Below are 19,832 nucleotides of genomic sequence, written 5' to 3'. Positions count from 1 at the left end.
TAACTTACAAAAGCTAAAAGGAAGGGAGAGGTGGAAAGGGGGGGGAGGCTTGGGGGGGGGCGAGGGAAGCTAAGCCTGGTTTGGGAGGGGGGATGAAGAAGAGGTAGAGGAGGAGGAGGAGGAGGAGGAGGAGGAGGGGAGACGGAGAGGGGTCGGGAGAGAAGTGAGGGGGGGGGAGGCAAAACCCAGGCAAACGGACCCAAGGTGAGTAACTCCGAAAAGAGCGAGCGGCGGAAAGAAGAGAGGAAGAAAAAGAAGAAGAGCCGGCAAAAAAAAGAAAGAAAGAAAGAAAGAGAGGAGAAGAAGAAGAACCGCCGCTCGGTTTTTCCTTTTGCCGGCGCCGCGCCGCCCCCCCTCTCCCTCCCTCCCTCCTACCCTTTACCGCGCTTCTCCCACCAGTTTTGCCCAAGCGGAGAAGGGGGTCCCCCATCGCGCGCCCGGCCAAAGTGGCAAGGCCGGAGGAGGACAACTTACCCGGGGTCGTGCTGCGAGTCGCTGGGGCTGCCCGAGATGGCTTGACTCCCGTCTGCCTCCATGACTGCGGCCAAGAAGGACGACTGGAGCCCGCGGAGAGGAGAAGGAGAGAAGGAGAGAGAGAGGGAGAAAGAGAGAGAAACAAGAGCCCCCCCTCCTCTGGCAGGACCCCCCCACCCTCCCCCCGGCTTGGTTTCTCCCCTTCTTTTTGGCCCCCTTTCCCCCTCCGATCGCTCCGCTTTCTTCTCTTTCCTTCTTTCTTTCTTTCTTTTTCTCTCTCTCTCTCTCCCTCTCTCTCTCTCTTCTTTTTTTCTTCTTGTCTGCTACCGGTGAATATTACTGGCTGGTTGTGGGGGGGGGGAGAGAGAGGGAGAGAGAGAGAAAGAGAGAGAGAGAAGCCGGCGAACCAGCCAGATCCTTTCACACGTGGGATCAGCTTAGCTTAGCTCAGCTCAAGCGCCTTCCTTCTCTCCCTCCCCCCCTCGCTCCCTTTCGCTCCCAGCCATCGTCGCTCCGCGCAGCCAGCCCCGCTCCCTCCCTCCCTCCTCCCTCCCTTCTTCCTCCTCCTCTTCCTCCCCACCCCCCGCGCCGCCGCCAGAACGCACGTGGGGCGGAGTTCTAGAACGTAGAGTAACCCATTCGGGGACGTCACGAGCCGCCCAGGCCACGCCCCCTTCGCCTCCTTTACTCCCCCATTGCCTCCGCCCCCCCTTCAACCCTCCACGCGGGGAGGGGGGGGCGAAGAGGTTGAGAAAGAGAGAGAGAGAGAGAGAGAGGGGAAAATTCTCTTCGCCTTTCTTTGCGTGCACAAGACACGTGCGCGCGCGTACTTACAAACACACACACAAGCGATCGTATGTGTGTGTGTGTGTGTATATATATATATACTATATAATATACTAAATGTATAAATATTATATATATTTGTAAGTATGTGTTTGTCTATGTCGTGTATACAGACACACACACATACACACGATTTCCATTTCATCCCACCACCACTTAATCGTGACCTGGATGCTTGGGCTGATCTCTTAGCCATGCGCTGCCTGCCTTGCCAAGCAGGGTTGTGCGCAGGAGGAAAAAAAAAGCGAAGGGCTGGGCAGTGCCAGTCCGTCTTTCTCCCCCACCCCTCTCCCGCCTTCTCTCTCTTTCTCTCTCTCTCTCTCTCTCTCTCTGACCCCATTCCTGCATGAAAACAGGTTGGCAAGACTTAATTTCCAAAATCCCTATTAAAGCTGGCGATGCCTTGATGAGGCCAATGGAAAGCTTCTGTTACGAGATAGCGGCTCGAGCTTTCTGACTTTCTCAAACCGGGTCTCATCATTATTTCGGCTTTCTTGCTTGGTGGAGAGTTCTTGAAAACTCTAAACGCTGCCGTGCCTTTTTTTTCCTTCAAGAAACCTCTTTTTGGTCTACGAAAACCTTTTTTTTTTAATTCAAACCAACTAGGAGAGAGAGAGAGAGAGAGAGAGAGAGACCGACTAAAAAGGGCTCCTTCTTGCAGCCCAATTCAATTCAGTTCAGAATAGAACTGGAAGGGACCTTGGAGGTCTTCTAGTCCAACCCCCTGCTCAAGCAGGAGACCCCATACCATTTCAGACAAGTGGCTGTCCAGTCTCTTCTCCAGCAATGAAGCACCCACAACTTCTGAAGGCAAACTGGTTACTTGTTGTGTTGTTAGGAAGTTTCGCCTTAATTCCAAGTTGTTTCTCTCCTTGATTAGTTTCCATCCTTGCTTCTTGTCTTGCTCTCTGGTGCTTTGGAAAATAAGTTGACCCCCTCTTCTTCATGGCAGCCCCTCAAGTATCATGTCACCTCTAAAGTAAAAGATTCACCTCGCACATATGTACTAGTCATTCCCGACTCTAGGGGGCAGTGCTCCTCTCAGTTTCAAAGCCGAAGAGCCAGCATGAAGTCGTCTCCGTGGTCATGTGGCCAGCATGACTAAACGCCAAAGGCGCATGGAACACTGTTACCTTTTCACCAAGGGTGGTTCCTATTTTTATTATTTGCATTTTTACATGCTTTCAAACTGCTAGATTGGCAGAAGCTGGGACAAGGAATGGGCGGCGCTGGGGATTTGAACCCCTGAACCGTGGCACGACAAAACCGTGCTCAACTAAAGCGCGCCCGATTAAACCGCGTCGCTGATGTCATCAACAGGGCGACAACAGTAAGTGCGGAGAAAGAAGGGCGCTTTAAATAGCGCTCTGAAAGCAAGCCGATTCAACTTAAGGTAAGGGTTAGGTTTAGGGTTAGGTTTAGGGTTAGGTTAAGGGTTAGGGTTAGGTTTAGGGTTATGTTAAGGGTTAGGGTTAGGGTTAGGGTTAGGTTAAGGGTTAGGGTTAGGGTTAGGGTTACGTTAAGGGTTAGGTTTAGGGTTAGATTAAGGGTTAGGATTAGGTTTAGGTTTAGGGGGTTTAGGTTTAGGGGTTAATTTTAGGTTTAGCGTTTACAGCGTGCTTCTGTCTCCGCACTGTTGTCGCCCTATGATGACGTCAGCTACGCGGTTTCGTCGAGCGCCCTTTAGTCGAACGCGGTTTTGTGGTAGAACCCCCCTGAACTGCCAACTTTTCTGATTGACAAGCTCAGCGTCTTAGCCACTGAGCCACCGTGTCCCTTCTAGTCCTAACCATACCCAAATTCTGCAACTGTTCTTCATATGCCCAACGATCAGGGACCAGGCTTGGTGGGGGGGGAAATATACAATTGTGCCTGCCATAATATGATCCTTTTTTTTTAACTGCCCAGGATCTAACCCAGGAAGTTATGTCAGCAAAAGAGCTCAGAGGGATCTATTATTAATCTTCTGAAATTCACAGGTCACCTCCTGGGTTAGGTTGGGCTGTTCTTTAGCATTCCATGGTAGACTGCCCCTAAGCTAGGGAGTTCCCTATTATGAAAAGATCCCAAGGGTTTTTGAGAAGCGGACAGGATGGAAAACGTTTTCCTTTGATTTGTTCCTCCCAGTAACTATCCAAAGTGTAGCCAACAGCCATCAAGATTCATGTTATATTTGATTGTCAACTGTATGCCTCCTTTTAGGCTTAAATACCTGAAATCCCTACTTGAAATAAAAACCTTTGATCACAAATTGTCCTCTTTCCTCTTGGACTCTATCGTACATGCATTCCTCAACTTACAACAGTTCATTTTAGTGACTGTTCCACATTACAACGGCCCTGAAAAAAAATGATTTATGATCGCTTTTTCACACTTAACGGCTGTTGCAGCAACCCCACATGATCAAAATTCAGATTGCTTGGCAACTGACTCGTATTTATGACGGTTGTAGTGTCCAGGATCACGTGATCGCTTTTGGCAAACCTCTGACAAGCAAAGTCAGTGGGGAAGGCAGATTCACTTAACAACCGTGCATTACTAACTTAACAACTGCAGTGGTTCACTTAATAACCATGGCAAGAAAGATCATAAAATGGGCAATATTCACTTAACAACTGTCTCAATTGGCAACAGAAATGTTGGGCTCAATTGTGGTTGTAAGTCAAGGAGTACATATATGCAGAGAGTCCTTGTTTAGCAACCACAATTGGGACTGACAGCTTGGTCATTAAGTGAAGTGGTTGCTAAGTAAAACTGCGGCTGTGCTTACAATCTCACTTCTTCAGTTTCCCTTGGTTTTATAGACTTACAAAGGTTATTAATGTAAAGACTCAGGGCAAAATTGCTTTTTCATCATTGTGAATGATCTCTAAACGAAGCAGTCACTAAACAAGGACTACCTAAACAAGGTTTCCTGCTTGAGCAGAGGGTTGGGCTAGAAGACCTCCAAGGTACCTTCCAATTCTGTATTCTGTACATTCAGCTAAGTATCTATTATACTGCACAAATTAGAGGATCGTTTAAAGGCAAAGTATTGATCTGAACATTTATTATTTGCATTTAGCCCAGATGTATTTTATGATTATATTTTCTTTTACCTATTTTACCCCAGAAATAGACCTTGTATTTTACCTTTATGTTATGTTTTAATATGTTTATAAGACTAATCAGTCAATAAACTAGTTTTCCAGCTTTATCCATCTATCTGTCGAGACCCACAGCTATTGAGGGCTTGATACTCTATCAGTTTGGCTAATCTCTTTAAAAGCCATCTACAATTCTAAATCAATGTTCACAACCTCATCTGATAGTAACACATTTATCCTTTAACTCTACTTCATGCAAATATGACTTTCCTTTCTTCATCATTTTCAGTTCAAAGAAAGATTCAAAATTCTAACAATTTCAGACAGGGCATGAGCGAGAGAGGCTCTGTTCCTGAGCATTTTCTGAATGGAGCATGATTTAATATACGTTTGCCAGCTGAAAAAAAATCTCAAATCACTGTATTCCTTCTCATTGATCTGCTGCAGACCCCAATCATTTTCTTCACCCTTAGCCACAATTTATTTTCTGGGAATTCCTTTCGTCTTCAATCTAAGCAAGAAACAGGTATGAGAAGTTGAGTTTGACTTGAAGAAGACTTCACTTTAAGCAAGACATCCTTGGGAGTTTTCAAATAACTCCAAGCTGCAAAACTGATTCCTTGACTGAGCTTGAAAAAAACGGCTTAGTACTTGATTGCTACCAATCTGATTAGTCCCGGGATAGGATGCCACCAGGAAATCCAAAGGCTATACATAAAGATTTGAAAGTTGAAAAAAAAAATCTTAAAATAAGATTTAATAAATCTTAAAGTACAGGTACCCTGTTTCTCTGAAAATAAACTCTCCCCGGATAATAAGCCCAATTGGGCTTTTGAGCGCATGTGCTAAAATAAGCCCTCCCCCCAAAATAAGCCCTCCCCAAAAATATTGCAATACAGCAGCAGCCATGAGGTGACCACACTCGCCGTCTCATGCACCTCAAAAATAATATGATCCCCCAAAAAATAAGGCCAAGCACTTATTTCGAGGGTCAAAAGGAAATAAGACCCTGTCTTATTTTCGGGGAAACACGCTAGTCCTTGATTTACAACAGTTCACTTAGTGACCGAAGTTACAACAGCACTGAAAAATGCGACTTATGACCATTTTTCACACTTATGACTGTTGAAGCATCCCCAAGGTCACGTGATTCACAGTTGGATGCTTGACAAGTAGCTCAGTGCTGCAATGGTCATAAGTGTAGAAAATGGTTATATCACTTTTTCCAGCATCATTGTAACATCGAGCAGTCACTTAAAAACTGGTTGTAAATCAAGGGCTACCAGCACCTCAAACCCATGGCATAATCTCAGGGGAGGCTATAAAAAAGGAGTTGATGAGGGAGCCTCCATGGGCTAATGGCTTCTAATCCCTGCAGGGCCCTAGAAATTGCGTTGAACTACAACTCCCAGGAGTCCCATCTATGATGCATCTATGTAGCAAGGAATGCTGGGAATAGTAGTTTAGTAATATTGGAAAGCCATTGTTTTCTCTTTTTGTTCAGCTAGCATTCTTAGTGCAGTTGGATATTCGCCAGAGGCAAGTCGCAGAGAGATGGAGAAACAAAAGGCCGACGGATATTTATTTATTGGTTGGTTTGTTTTATTTAATTTCTATGCCTTCTGTCTCACCTATAAGGTACACTCTGAGTGGCCCTCAATCAGGGGTGCGCTGCTACAGGTTCGCCCAGGTTCGGGAGAACCCGTAGCAGTAGTAGGATACGACCGGGGCATCCCAGTGCCTGCTGGGGCCACCAGGTACCGTTCCGGTATGGTACTCCGGAGGGCCCGCCCGCCTGCTTATCCTCCTTACTGGTATTTGAGCCGATCGGGGTTTCCACGCACGTGCACGGAGCATACAGCGCCTGCGCGATGCTCCGCCGAGCAGCTGGAGTGTCGCAGAGCGTCGCGGGCAGTAAGTACACATGCGGCGCTGCGTGAGTGCTGCGCGCGTGCATGTGGTGGACGCCCAGCCCAGTTGCACCATACTGGTTGCACCGGGATCTAGAACCCACCACTGACCCGTAGCTAACATTATGGCTGGTTCGGAGAATCTCCAAATCCCACCCCTCGCTGGCCCTCCCCACCCTGCCCCTCTCATTCTGCCCCTCCATGTAGCCCATTTTGGATGTGAGGTAAGTGCAGGGCCCGCACGGAGGCTCGGGGAGGTGAAAGAACGGGCTTCCTGGAAGTTCCGGAAGGCTAGAAACGGGTCTGTTTCCATTTTCTTGAGCCTGGGAGAGGCAGTTTTCACCGTCTCAGAGGCTCAAGGAAAGACTCCGGATCCTGGGGAAGGTGAAAACATATGTACATCCTCCTGCTGTGGTGCAGGAGGCTGACTAGGCCACACCCACCATGGCCACGCCCATCCAGCACCAGGCAGATAACAATAGCAGTTAGACTTATATACCGCTTCATAGGGCTTTCAGCCCCCTCTAAGTGGTTTACAGAGGCAGCATATCGTCCCCACAATCTGGGTCCTCATTTCACCCACCTCGGAAGGATGGAAGGCTGAGTTAACCTTGAGCCGGTGAGATTAGAACCGCTGAACTGCAGATAACAGTATGCTGAAGTGGCCTGCAGTACTGCACCCTAACCACTGCGCCACCTCGGCTTTTCGAGAACCCGTTACTGAAATTTTTGAAGCCCTGTTTAACATTTCTGTTTAACATCCCAGTCATTTTGGTGTCTGTCACTTCCCAGGTTTTTAACGTGATTTTTGCCCTCGTGTGCATTGAGGAATACAGGTAGTCCTCAGCTTCGCTTAGCGAGCGTTTCAAAGTTACAACCTTGGGGCTGCTTATGACCCAAATTCAAATTTTCAGCAGTCAGGCCTCCTCCGCAGTGACATGACTGAACTTTGGGTGCTTGGCAACCAGGCCTCATTTACGACCATTTGCAGCGTCCTGCGGTCCCATGACTCCATTTTACAAGTTTTGCAGAAAACCGGGACTTCTGGGTTTGGGCAAAACTGCACCCATAGTGAATAAATTGCTTCACTTAACAACTGCGGCATTCGCTTAACAACTGCATTGGCCACTTTACAATTGCCGCATTCACGTCATAACTTGCCCCCCAAAAGTTTGTAAAATCAGGTTGGCTACTTGATTGATCCAGTTTACGACTGTTACCACTTAGGACCATAAACAGCAAACTCCATTCCATTATATGTTCATAGGTCAAGAATTACCTGTATCTGAAGCAAGGCAGGAGAAAGTGTGGCAAGCCACACCTCAGGATGACATCACTGCACATGCACCTCCTTTACCTACCTTTCAGGGGTAGGTTGTGGCTACTGCCACTGCCTGTTTGCTCAGGGATGTGGCACGCACATGCATGCACAGAAGCAAAAAATAAATGGCGGTACTATAGGCGCCGCCGATACAACCAGTTCAGGGGCATGGCAGGCTGAATTACTACCTACTCGGCCAAACTGGGCCAAACCAGTAGGAACCCACCTCTGCTACCTGTGCACTGTGCTCCAGAGTTATGCTAGAACACACACACACACACACACAGCCATTTGTGTGTGTGTTTGTGTGTGTGTTGCAATTGCAACAAAGGCAACATTAAAAAAAATGGCTTTCTGCCTGGATGGCTCCCAGAGTGAGCCGATAGACAGAAAAGGGAAGCAGTATGCTCCCTCCCATATTTGGGTATACCAGTGGTTGTGACACAATATATCTATATCTATATCTATATCTATATCTATATCTATATCTATATATCTATATCTATATCTATATCTATATCTATACATCTATACATCTATACATCTATACATCTATACATCTATACATCTATACATCTATACATCTATACATCTATACATCTATACATCTATACATCTATACATCTATACATCTATACATCTATACATCTATACATCTATATCTATATCTATCTATCCATACATACATACAGACACACACACACACATACACACACACAATTCAGTGGTGCTAAAAAAAGTGCTAAAAAACAATCGGTTCTCCCCCTTAGGACCATTGCAGCATTCCCACAGTCACCAATCCAAATTCAGGCAATTGGTATGTATTTATGACGGCTGTGTGATGGCCTGGGGTCACATGAGCGCCATTTGCAAGTTTCCTAGTCAGCTTCCAACAAGCAAAATCAACGGGAGAATCCAAATTCCCTTATTAACCATGTGAGTCACTCGACAACTGTGGGGATTTGCTTAACAATGAAGCAAAATAGTCATACAATTGGGCATGACTCACTAAACAACTGCCTAACTTAGTGATGGAACTGGGATCATAAGTTGAGGACAACCTGTAAAATTATTCCCGCCACCCACCCACCCCGGCATTTTTATAAATTATATTCTGGGAATCAAATTCAATGCATGGACTTCATTCACCAGCTAGCGTGGAGATATCCTTGTGTGATTATTTGTGTATACAGGTAGTCCTCAACTTACAATCATTCTTTTATTGGCTCTTTAACATTACAACAGCATGTTAAAAAGTGACTTATGAAAGTCCAAGCAGACAGTGGAAATCCACCCTTTTTTAAACAGGACATACGTTTAGGAATTCAATGATAAAGTTTTCCTCATGGTGACATTTCATCTATGGATTATATATGTAATACATATATTATGTACACATGAGCTAGGACCACAGTAGAGCCCAAAACCTCTGGGCTAAGCAACACAGTTCTTAAGTGAGTTTCCCCTCATTTTTGAGAGACCGCCTGCTGCCAATTACCTCCCAAAGACCCGTTAGATCACACAGGGTCGGCCTCCTCCGGGTTCCGTCCACCAGCCAATGCCATCTGGCTACCACCCGGGGGAGGGCCTTCTCTGTAGCAGCTCCGGCCCTTTGGAATGAACTCCCCACGGAGATTCGGACCCTCACCTTTCTCCAGGCCTTCCGGAAAGCCGTCAAAACCTGGCTGTGCCGGCAGGCCTGTGGTTGATGAATTCCCCTCCCCTCTCGACTTGTATGGCTGTGTGATTCTCGTGTATTTTAATTACGTGTATTGTGTTTTATGTCCCCTTTCCCCTCCTGAGTTGTTCGCCACCCTGAGTCCCTTCCGGAGAAGGGCAGCATACAAATAAACTAAATCAATCAATCAATCAATCAATCAATCAATTTTACAACCTTTCTTGCCACAGTGGCGCAGTGGTTAGAGCGCAGTACTGCAGGCTAACTTCTGCTGACTGCCAGCTGACTGCAATTTGGCAGATCGAATCTCACCAGGCTCAAGGTTGACTCAGCCTTCCACCCTTCCTAGGTGGGTAAAATGAGCACCCAGATTGTTGGAGGCAATAGGCTGATTCTGTAAACCGCTTAGAGAGGGCTGTAAAGTGGTATATAAGTGCTACTGCTATTGCTATTGCCACAGTGGTTAAGTGAATCAGTGCAATTGTTAAGTTAGTAACGTGGTTCTTAAGTGAATCTATGTCCTCCCATTGATTTTGCTTCTCCTTGCAATAGGGAATCACATGACCCAGGGACACTGGAACCGTCATAAATACACGCCAGTTGCCAAGCATCTGAATTTTGATCATGAGGGGATGTTGCAACGGTCTTGAGTGTGTGAAAAATGGTCATAAGTCACTTTTTTCAATTATGTTATAACTTCAGTCACTAAACAAATGATTGTAAGTCAAGGACTGCCTATAATCAAGAACTCTTGCTACAACAGGAGTGTCTACCCTTGGCAACTTTAAGACCTGTGGACTTTTTTTTTTTGTAAAGTTTTTATTTTATCTTAATACAAACAGTCCAGTTAAGCAGTGTGTCATCTGGGTACAAATGTTTTTTGTGCAATAACAATTACATTTTACAATCATATTCATTATTTGTCTATTTCTACTTGATGCCAATATCTTGCATGCTTAATATTATAACAATCCTCTTCTTAATTTATTTAGCTCTTTTAGTTATATTAATTCTAATTAATACATTTTAACTCAGCTAATTTAACTTCTTATATTTATTCTCTAACCATCGATAAAATGCTTCCCATATGGTATAATAATCAGTTTGTTCTTTCTCTTAATTGCCAATATTAATCTGTTCATTTCTGCACATTCTAATATTTTCTCATTATCCTCTGTAGGAACGTCTTCGCTTTTCCAATTTTGTGCAAATACAATTCTAGCTGCTGTTATAACATGAATAATCAAATTTGCATTTTCTTTACTATAGGTTTCTGATAAAATCCCCAACAGGAATATTTCCGGTTTTAAGACTGTATGTTGTTTTGTCATCTTTTCGAGCCACATATGTATTTTAGTCCAACATTTTCTCGCTTCCACACATGTCCATCACATATGATAGTATGTGCGGGCAGGGGTGGGTTCCGGCAGTCACTACTGCTGGTTCGCTCATGGCTACACTGTGCACACGCATGCTTATGCGCTCTGTGCGCTCATGCGCAGTGCAATAAAATTGTTCTGCACATGCGCAGAAGCAAAGAACAAGATGGCGGAGCCTATGGCGCCTCCAGGAGAACTGGTTTGGGGGCATTGCAGGCCTGGGTCACTGCCGGTTGCAGTGATCCAGGCCGCCAAACCACTACCGGTTCAGCCATTTCATTTCATTTTCATTTATTTCATTTGTATGCTGCCCTTTTCCCCAAGGGGGACTCAGGGCGGCTCACAACTTGAGCAAGGGAAAGGGGATACAGACAGTTTGACACCAACACAAAACAATACATAATTTAAAAAGCGCAACAATCATACCATTCGAGATAGGGGCAACGGTTGTTTAGCCCCAGGCCTGTCAGAACAGCCAGGTTTTAAGGGCTTTGCGGAAGGCCTGGAGGGTGGTGAGGGTGCAAATCTCCATGGGGAGTTCGTTCCAGAGGGTCGGAGCAGCCACAGAGAAGGCCCTCCTCTGGGTAGTCGCCAGTCGACACTGGCCGGCGGATGGAATTCGGAGGAGGCCTACTCTGTGGGATCTAATCGGTCTGGTGGAGGTAATTGGCAGCAGGCGGTCTCTCAAGTACCCAGGTCCAATACCATGAAGGGCTTTATAAGTGACGACTAGCGCCTTGAAGCGTATCCGGAGACCAATAGGCAGCCAGTGCAGCTCGCGGAGGATAGGTGTTACGTGGGTGAACCGAGGTGCAAATGCCCCCCTGGTCACAGCTGACAAGTGGTGTTCAAAAGTCAGCTGTGGGTCCAGGAGGACTCCCAAATTGCGGACCCTGTCTGAGGGGCGTACTGTTTGACCCCCCAGCCTGAGAGATGGAACACTTGGCCAATTAGTAGGAGGGAAACACACCAGCCACTCGGTCTTATCTGGATTGAGTACAACCAGTCCAAACCGGTAGGAACCCACCACTGGTGCCGGGTGTCTGGTGGCATTTGCAGCATTTAGCCAATTTCTCCTTGAACATCTTCGCCAGTCTTGCTGGTGGCCTGTGGACTTCAACTCCCCGAATTCTCTTTTTGGTTGGGGAATTCTGAGAGTTAAAGTCCACAAGTCTTAAAGTTGACAAAGACGGACACCCCTGTCCTACGAAATGAGAGTGGGTAAATAAATTTCAGAGAGACGCGGGGAACAGAAGGAAGGATAAAGCCATACTGAGATCTGTAAGCTTCACAAACTTTCAGTTCACATCCCTGTGAGAAATTCTACACAAAAAGGACAGTTTGAAGACTCACCTTCCGTGTTTATCTCACATCTCTCCGTACACCTGTAGGAAAGATACATCAAGCAATCCTCCAAATCGACTTCTCCTGGCTTCCCATTTTCAACCTCAGTGAATTGGCTGAAGTGGTTGGGGGTGGAGGGCTATTTTTACAAAGAAGTGGGGGGGGGAGGAAAAGGAAAGGGAAATCTCTGAAATGGCTTGATCCCCATCTGCCACACCGCGGGATTCGCACTTTATTCTCCACAGGGCAGTTTTTTTCTCTCAGGTGATTCTGCCAATGAAAGAAATTTGAAAGGGGCTCTCGTGCTTTAATCAAAAAAACCCAACCCCTTTTTGTTTTCTCTTAAAATCTAATTGCGTTCATCACCTTCCCCCTGCCCCTAAATAAAATAATAATAAAAATAAAACAGTTTTCTTCAAATGAGCAGAGGAGGAGACAGAGACAGAGAGAGAGAGAGAAAGGTATTTGCAATACCTCCAACAGAATGCCATTTCAAGGTCAAGATAGGACATTCGGAAGCAAGCTGCAAATTCTCCTTTTCTTCGATTGAGATGATATCTGTTTGTTCACACCTCCTGTGCAAATATTTTACACAATTCCAGACCTTGTGCAGGAGGGGGGGGTATCTTGCAAGGCTTTGTTGATTATCCATTAAGGGAATTAACACAGTAAACTATTTGAGGATGGAAGTCTAACCTATATTTAATGAGAAAGTGAGTGTCACTGAATATAACAGGATTTAGAGTAGTACCTCGGTACTCATTGTTAATTGGTTACGGGAGGCGTGATGAGTACCAAAAATGATGAGTACCAAACAATTTTTTCCCATAAAGAGTAATGTTAGTGAGTCACAAGGCAGCTGACAGTGACAAATTCCAGCTTATGCATTGAGTACCAAACAAATGATGAGTAGCGGGACAAAATGTTCACATCAAAATGCATTGAGTACCGAATTTGATGAGTTTCAAAGCAGTTGAGCGTCAAGGTACCACTGTACTTTGGAGTAAATATTTGTGGATTTGTGCCAGAAATTACACACACACAGAGACAAACACACACACGCACACACACCCCTGATGCATGGAATGGCAGGTCCACATTTCCCACCATATAAAATGTGTCTTTTTTTTTCACATTCCGTTGATTTAAGACTGGTTTTACATAGCATGCTAATTGAACAAACTACAATTGGTTGGGTTTACAAAAGACACTACAACAATAAACAATGAATTGCAGGCCACAAAGGATGACTTCACACAACATTGCAATTTGATTATCTCAGCCTTTGGGGACCACTGAGGATCTCTGAGGATAATGCAGGTATAATTAATCTTTAGCATAAAATAAACAATTGGGGAGCCCTATACTTCATATTGTTGAACCCAGATTTATGTAATTGTTTAGCGTAACATTGGTGACACTTCCCATTTATTTTATGCCAACGACTTGGATGACTTTTAGCCATAGTCTGTGCAATTTTCTTGGTAAGAATTAAGAGTGGTTTCCCATTGCCACCTTCCTGAGAGCAAGTAGCTGGCCCAAGCTGCTTCATTCCTAAGTGCTAGTCTAATGCCTTAACCACATAAAATCCAGTCCAGTTCCAAGCTGGGAGAAAGGCACTGGAAATAAAACGGAGGTTGTTTGGAAAGTAGGAGTCTATTTATTGGATGAGCAGAACTAACAACAGCTTGTAGTTCTGGGTCAGCTGCAGTGGTGGGTTTCAAAAATTGTTCGAACCTACTCTGTGGGTGTGGCCTCCTTTGTGGGAGTGGCTTGCCACCCATGTGACCGGATGGGAGTGGCTTGCCAACCATGTGACCGGATATGAAGATGCCGACGACACTTGTCAGAACCACCTTAAATTACCTCACACAAAGCACTGGCATGCATAATAATATGATGTAAACTTCTTTTTTTAAAGGCATCTTTGGTTTGTGTTAAAACAACTTCAACACACGCAATGTTCTGATTGCACCACAAACACAGTAGTCATCCTTACCTTTCACAGAGGCACTGAGTTTTATAAATATGAGCATGATAGTGTAGAATAATCATAGCCAAGGACCAGTGGTGGGTTTCAAAAAATTTTGGAACCTCTTCTGTAGGTGTGGCCTGCTTTCTGGGTCCACTGGTGGAACCTCTTCTAACCGGTTTGGTAGATTTGACGAACCAGTTCTACCGAACTGGTGCGAACTGGTAGGAACCCACCTCTGGTCAGCTGACTAATTGGTTTGATGAGTACATGGATTTTTATAGTGTTCTGAGATGATCCAGGGGGTTGTACAATATAGTGAGCCTTGTGCCTTTTGCTATTCTAATGGTGGTGGGTTAATCCTATTATCCTAGAACCGAGGTGGCGCAGTGGTTAGGGTGCAGTACTGCAGGCCACTTCAGCTGACTGCTATCTGCAGTTCAGCGGTTCAAATCTCACCGGCTCAAGGTTGACTCAGCCTGCCATCCTTCTGAGGTGGGTGAAATGAGGACCCAGACTGTGGGGGCAATATGCTGACTCTGTAAACCGCTTAGAGAGGGCTGAAAGCCCTGTGAAGCGGTATATAAGTCTAACTGCTAACTGCTATTATGTCCTAAAGGTCACATCCTGTTCTTAGAATTTGGGTGGGGGGATGTAAGTTTTAATCCCATCAGGTGGAACTGAAGATGTTTTGTTTATAAATAGATTGGCCCAGTCTTTCTTAATGGGCACAAAATATCCATCTCTAAAGACTTCAGGCATCCGCTGAAGGTTGTTGGGGCTGCCTTCTGACTTTGTTAAGAAATTTTCTCCAGTTCTCCTTTGGGGAAATATAATATTCTGCCTCTTTTAATATTCCCCAAAATATTTCATTCTCTAGGAGGTGGAGCTTCCCACATCTATATTAAACTGGAGGCCTTAAAATAATGAATTGAGGAAGCCATAATATCTTTTGTCTGGTTTGGCATATAGTGTCTGGAGTCGGCAATTGTGATTTGTGTGAATTCAGATAATTGAGTAAGACACAATTGGGTTAAAATTTCTGTTGCTAATTTTACATCCTTTCCCCCCCCCCCCAACAGTTGTCCAGCAAATAACTGCAGTTAAGTTATTAAGTGAATCACATAGTCAGTAAGCAAATCCAGGTTCCCACGTTGATTTTGCTTGTTGGAAGCCAGCTGGAAAAGTTGTAAATAATAATCATATGACCCTTCCAAGCAGGGGTGGGTTCCTGCCAATTCTAACCTCGTCTATAGAAGAGGTTCCACAAATCTACCGTGCCATTTAGAACCGGTTCCAGCTCCCTCCCCCCGCCTGTCCGCACCATGCTTGCCCCGCCCGCCGCTCACTGATTGGCTGGCTTACCAATTCCCTCCCCCCGCCTCTAAGAGTCCTATCTAAACCTTAAAGTCTTAAAGCCGTCAAATTTGAACATCCCTGGGGTTTTTTTTCTAAAGGGTTTAGGGGTGCAAGGGTCTTGTAACCTGACAGCTTTAAGACTTGCGTGCTTCAAATGCCAGAGTTCCTGAGCCAACATGACTGGAGGAGGAATTCCGGGAGTTGAAGTCCACAAGTCTTAAAGCTTTCCAGTTTGAACACACCTGGGGTTTTTTTTTCTAAAGGGTTAGGGGTGCAAGGGACTTGTAACTTGACAGCTTTAAGACTTGCGTGCTTCAAATGCCAGAGTTTCTGAGCCAACATTTTGCTTGCTAAGCAAGAGCGTTGTTAAGTGAGTTTCATCACATTTTACAAGTTGGCCACGCCCACCCAGTCACATGACTGTCAAGCCACTCCCACTCAGTCACATGGCCAGCAAGCCACTCCCACTCAGTCACATGGCTAGAAAGCCACTCCCACAAAGCAGGCTACACCTACAGAAGAGGTTCTAAAAAAATTTGAAACCCACCACTGCTTCCAAGTCACTGCAACTACCGTATCATAAATACATGCCAGTTGCCAAGTAACCAAATTTTGATCACATGATCACAGGATCCTATGATGGTTGTAAGTGCAAGTACCAGTTATAAATCTTTTTTTTTTCAGTGCATTGTAACTTTGAAAATGAATGGTTGTAAATCGAGGACTATCTGTATGAATAATACTATATCTGTTGTAATAAACTAGGAAAGCAAACTAGTAAACACAAGTAGATATGATTTATTCATAATTTTGCATAATCACAATACAAAGTGTAAATTAGGTCTTAATTTTGGTAGTCCACTTGAAGTCTACTTGAAGGACCAATCCAGATGAAAGTTCAAGAGATATTTGGGACACAGTACCATTTGTCTGCTACATATCCCTATTTTGCCCACCGTTTCTATGGAAAAAGTCCTGCTGAAGTGGAATTTAATTCAGAACTTATTTAGGATTCAACTGCAATTTGAAAACTTATTCTGGTATCTAAGGAGCAGAACTGAAAGTCAGGAAAAAATATCAAAGGTTTTCACTTTATGGTTTTTAAAACTATTTTAATAGATACCCTGCTCTCATTTAAAGGGGACAAAGTGACAAAACAACACGTAATAAAACTATAATGAAAGTGTTACAAATAAAACAAATTACACAATGAATTAAATTGTTTCTGCAACCAGAAAACCAGCAAAAATAGGCAGGAAAAAAGCTGTCAGCCATTGCTAAAAAGCTAAGTGTTATTTTGCAATCAAAAGTTAGGCTGCCACATTTAATCGAATAATTGGTTAATCTTCTTTTTAAAGATCTCTTAATTGACTCTAAAGGTACTACAGTTAATTGGGCCACACATTTCCTGTAAAGACTTTATTATTTAATACAAGTGCTTTAAAAACTGTAGATGGCAAGCGTTTTGAAAGGTCTTTTGTACAAGGGAATGTCTTTTCCAGGTTGATGTCCCTCTTGATGAGTATAGGCACTTTTCAAGAACAAATAATTACCCTGCTTGATTCAGAAATAATATTTTAATACAAATGCAAATTTAATGGGAGGCTAATGGAGGACCTGTGCTGAAGAATTCATTGATTGCAATTTTCAGAATCAAGTATGACCTTAGGAAGAAGCCAATGGACAAAACTTTGGGTAAGACCATTGTGCATATGGCGTCAACGGGACTTAAGAGACATTGTTTCCTGATCCTACTGAACCAATTAGATTAAATTAGAAGAAAATTGGCATTAACCTAAAGCAGAGATGGCACATTGTTACCCAGAGCCAGTTTGGTCTCAGAGCAGTGTTTCTCAACGTTGGCATCTTTAAAACATCTGGATTTCAACTCCCAGAATTGCCCAGGCAATCATTCTGGCAAATATGAAGAACAGTTGCAGGAATTGGGTTTGTCTAGTGAAAAGAAGGACTAGGGATGACAAGATAGCAATATTTGAGAGGCTGCCACAAAGAAGAGGGAATTAAACTATTCTCTAAGGCACCTGAACGTAGAAGAAGAAGCAATGGGTGGAAATTAATCCATGAGAGAAGCAACCTAAAACTAAGGGGAAATTTCCTAACAGTGAGAACAATTAACCAGTAGAATAGCTTGCCTTCAGAAGTTGGGGGTACTCCATCACTGGAGATTTTTAAGAAGAGATTGAACAACCATTTGTCTAGAATGGTATAGGGCAGGGGTAGTCAACCTTTTTATACCTACCGTCCACTTTTGTATCTCTGTTAGTAGTAAAATTTTCTAACCGCCCACCGGTTCCACAGTAATGGTGATTTATAAAGTAGGGAAGTAACTTTACTTTATAAAATTTATAAAGCAGAGTTACAGCAAACCCCTACCCCTACCGCCCACCATGAAAGCTGGAACGCCCACTAGTGGGCAGTAGGGACCAGGTTGACTACCACTGGTATAGGGTCTCCTGCTTGAGCAGGGGGTTGGACTAGAAGACCTCCAAGGTCCCTTCCGACTCTGTTACTCTGTTACCTATCTGCATAATTTAGTATAAAATGTATCTGAACGATTTAATATAAGATGGAGGAATCTGTTGCTTTCCAGATGTTGCAGGATTCAAGCTGCCATCACTTCAGCATGGGCAATGATTAGGACACAGAGAGTGGTAGCCCACCATCTGGAAGGTTAAAGACCACCACCAATTAAGAAAATAAAGATGCTAACCAGGCATGCCAAAATCCTATGTCATTTGTATTCAGGATGTAGAAACCAGATAAAGTAGAATCACCTTCAAGTGAAGGATGATTCTTGGAGACTAATATGGCCATATCCATCTTGACACGATAGAGTAGTAGCTTATCCCTACCACCTTTCACAGCATTCCTTCTAAATTGCTAGTACAGGCTACAACCCTGAGATTCTAAGGTAAAGTCGGTTTTCTCAAGCTTGGCAGCTTGAAAATGTGTGGACTTCAACTCCCAGAATGTCATGCGCGCATTGCATTATGGGTGTGGGCGCACAAGGACAAAAAGGTTAGCCATCACTGGCATAAGGTCTCCTGCTTGAGTATGGGTTGGACTAGAAGACCTCCAAGGTCATTTTTAACCCAATTATTCCATCTTCTATGTTCACTTTCTAAATGTTCCTATTGACTTGTTTTTAATGTAAATGGCTTTAAGGGTAGCATATGTGAACAACTGCACTCAGCAGCATGTTACAAGGGTGAGTTTAGCTTCGGACAGGGCTGACTGAGGGTGAATGAACTCTCTCATCAAAGTTGTGATGATCGTAAAGTGTCATGTGATCAGCCCACTTTTACGAGCTTTTTAGAGCCAAATGGGTGGTCATAAAGCCACCAGTGCAGTCATTAAGTGAACCCATCGTTCGCTATGGGGTTAGTTTTGCTGAAAATTGGAAGTAACTGCCAGTTTGGGGCAAAACCAGTGGTGAGATTCAAATAATTTAACAACAGGTTCTGTGGGCGTGGCGAGGCGATCATGTGACTGTGTGGGTGTGGCTAGGTGGTCACGTGACTGAGTGGGGGTGTGGCTATGGCTAGGTGGTCGTGTGACTGGGTGGGTGTGGCTAGGTGGTCACGTGACAGTGGGGGCGTGGCTATGGCTAGGTGGTCATGTGACTGGGTGGGGCGTGGCTAGGTGGTCATGTGACTGGGTGGGCGTGGCTAGGTGGTCATGTGACTGGGTGGGCGTGGCTAGGTGGTCATGTGACTGGGTGGGCGTGGTCTGTGGTGGGATTCAAATAATTTAACAACTGGTACTCTGCCCTAAGGACCGGCTGGGTGGTCATGTAACTGGGTGAGCATGGCCAGGGTGGGCATGACGTGGTGCTAAGGTAGGACTTCCCTAAGACCCTTTGCTGCAAAACCATTGTAAAACACAGTAACATGACCACAGGACGCTACAAACAGCCATAAATATGGTCCATTTGCCTGGTGCTCAGTGGGAGTTGAGATAAGTGGGGGGGTAGGGTTGGGGCAGAGTCCAGGTCATAAGTAGGGAGGTCCATCAGAACTTGGAAAGGTCGCTAAGCAACCAGTCATAAGTTGAGGACTATCCGTACTCTTTCCTTGCCCTCAGACAACATGTTTAACCTTCCTGACTAGCGTTTATCCCTTACCTTTGGTGTGCACACAAGACATTTATCCTTACACTGATCAAATAGTGAGGTCTGCAGTGATTCCGTGCCACCAAAACCAACCAGCCAAGCCTTAATTGAGGTGACCGGGTTGTGCTACTAGCTCTTTACTTGATCTAGTTAAGCAAATTGTACAAACACAGCCTTTCTGTTTCCCCAGGAGAATATATAACAGGATTTCTCAAGTGACTCTACATTTCATGGATACTCATTTCAGAAGGCCTAGTGTCTACATTCATTAAAATCAGCTGGTACATCTTTTCCTAGACTGTGCCTAGGGAGGAACAAAATTAACTTATTT

The 19,832-nt window shown here is 44.6% G+C and overlaps 1 protein-coding gene across 9 annotated transcripts in view; it reads right to left on the bottom strand.

Moving 5' to 3' along the window:
- MSI2 (musashi RNA binding protein 2) overlaps positions 1 to 658 on the bottom strand; it is a 663,532-nt gene extending 662,874 nt beyond the window's left edge. For 2 of the 9 annotated variants that reach the window (XM_032215200.1, XM_032215201.1), the window contains exon 1: positions 475 to 658. In XM_032215200.1, coding sequence (XP_032071091.1) covers positions 475 to 536 — 62 coding nt within the window. In that variant the 5' untranslated portion in view covers positions 537 to 658. The remainder of the gene's footprint in view (positions 1 to 474) is intronic. The other 7 variants (XM_032215197.1, XM_032215198.1, XM_032215203.1 and 4 more) reach the window with 5 other exon arrangements.
- Between the last annotated feature and the right edge of the window lie 19,174 nt (positions 659 to 19,832).

The sequence above is a fragment of the Thamnophis elegans genome, chromosome 4 (genome assembly GCF_009769535.1).
Source record: "Thamnophis elegans isolate rThaEle1 chromosome 4, rThaEle1.pri, whole genome shotgun sequence".
Lineage (NCBI taxonomy): Eukaryota > Metazoa > Chordata > Lepidosauria > Squamata > Colubridae > Thamnophis > Thamnophis elegans.
Note: the sequence above shows the minus strand (reverse complement) of the source record. Positions and strands in the feature narration are given on the sequence as shown.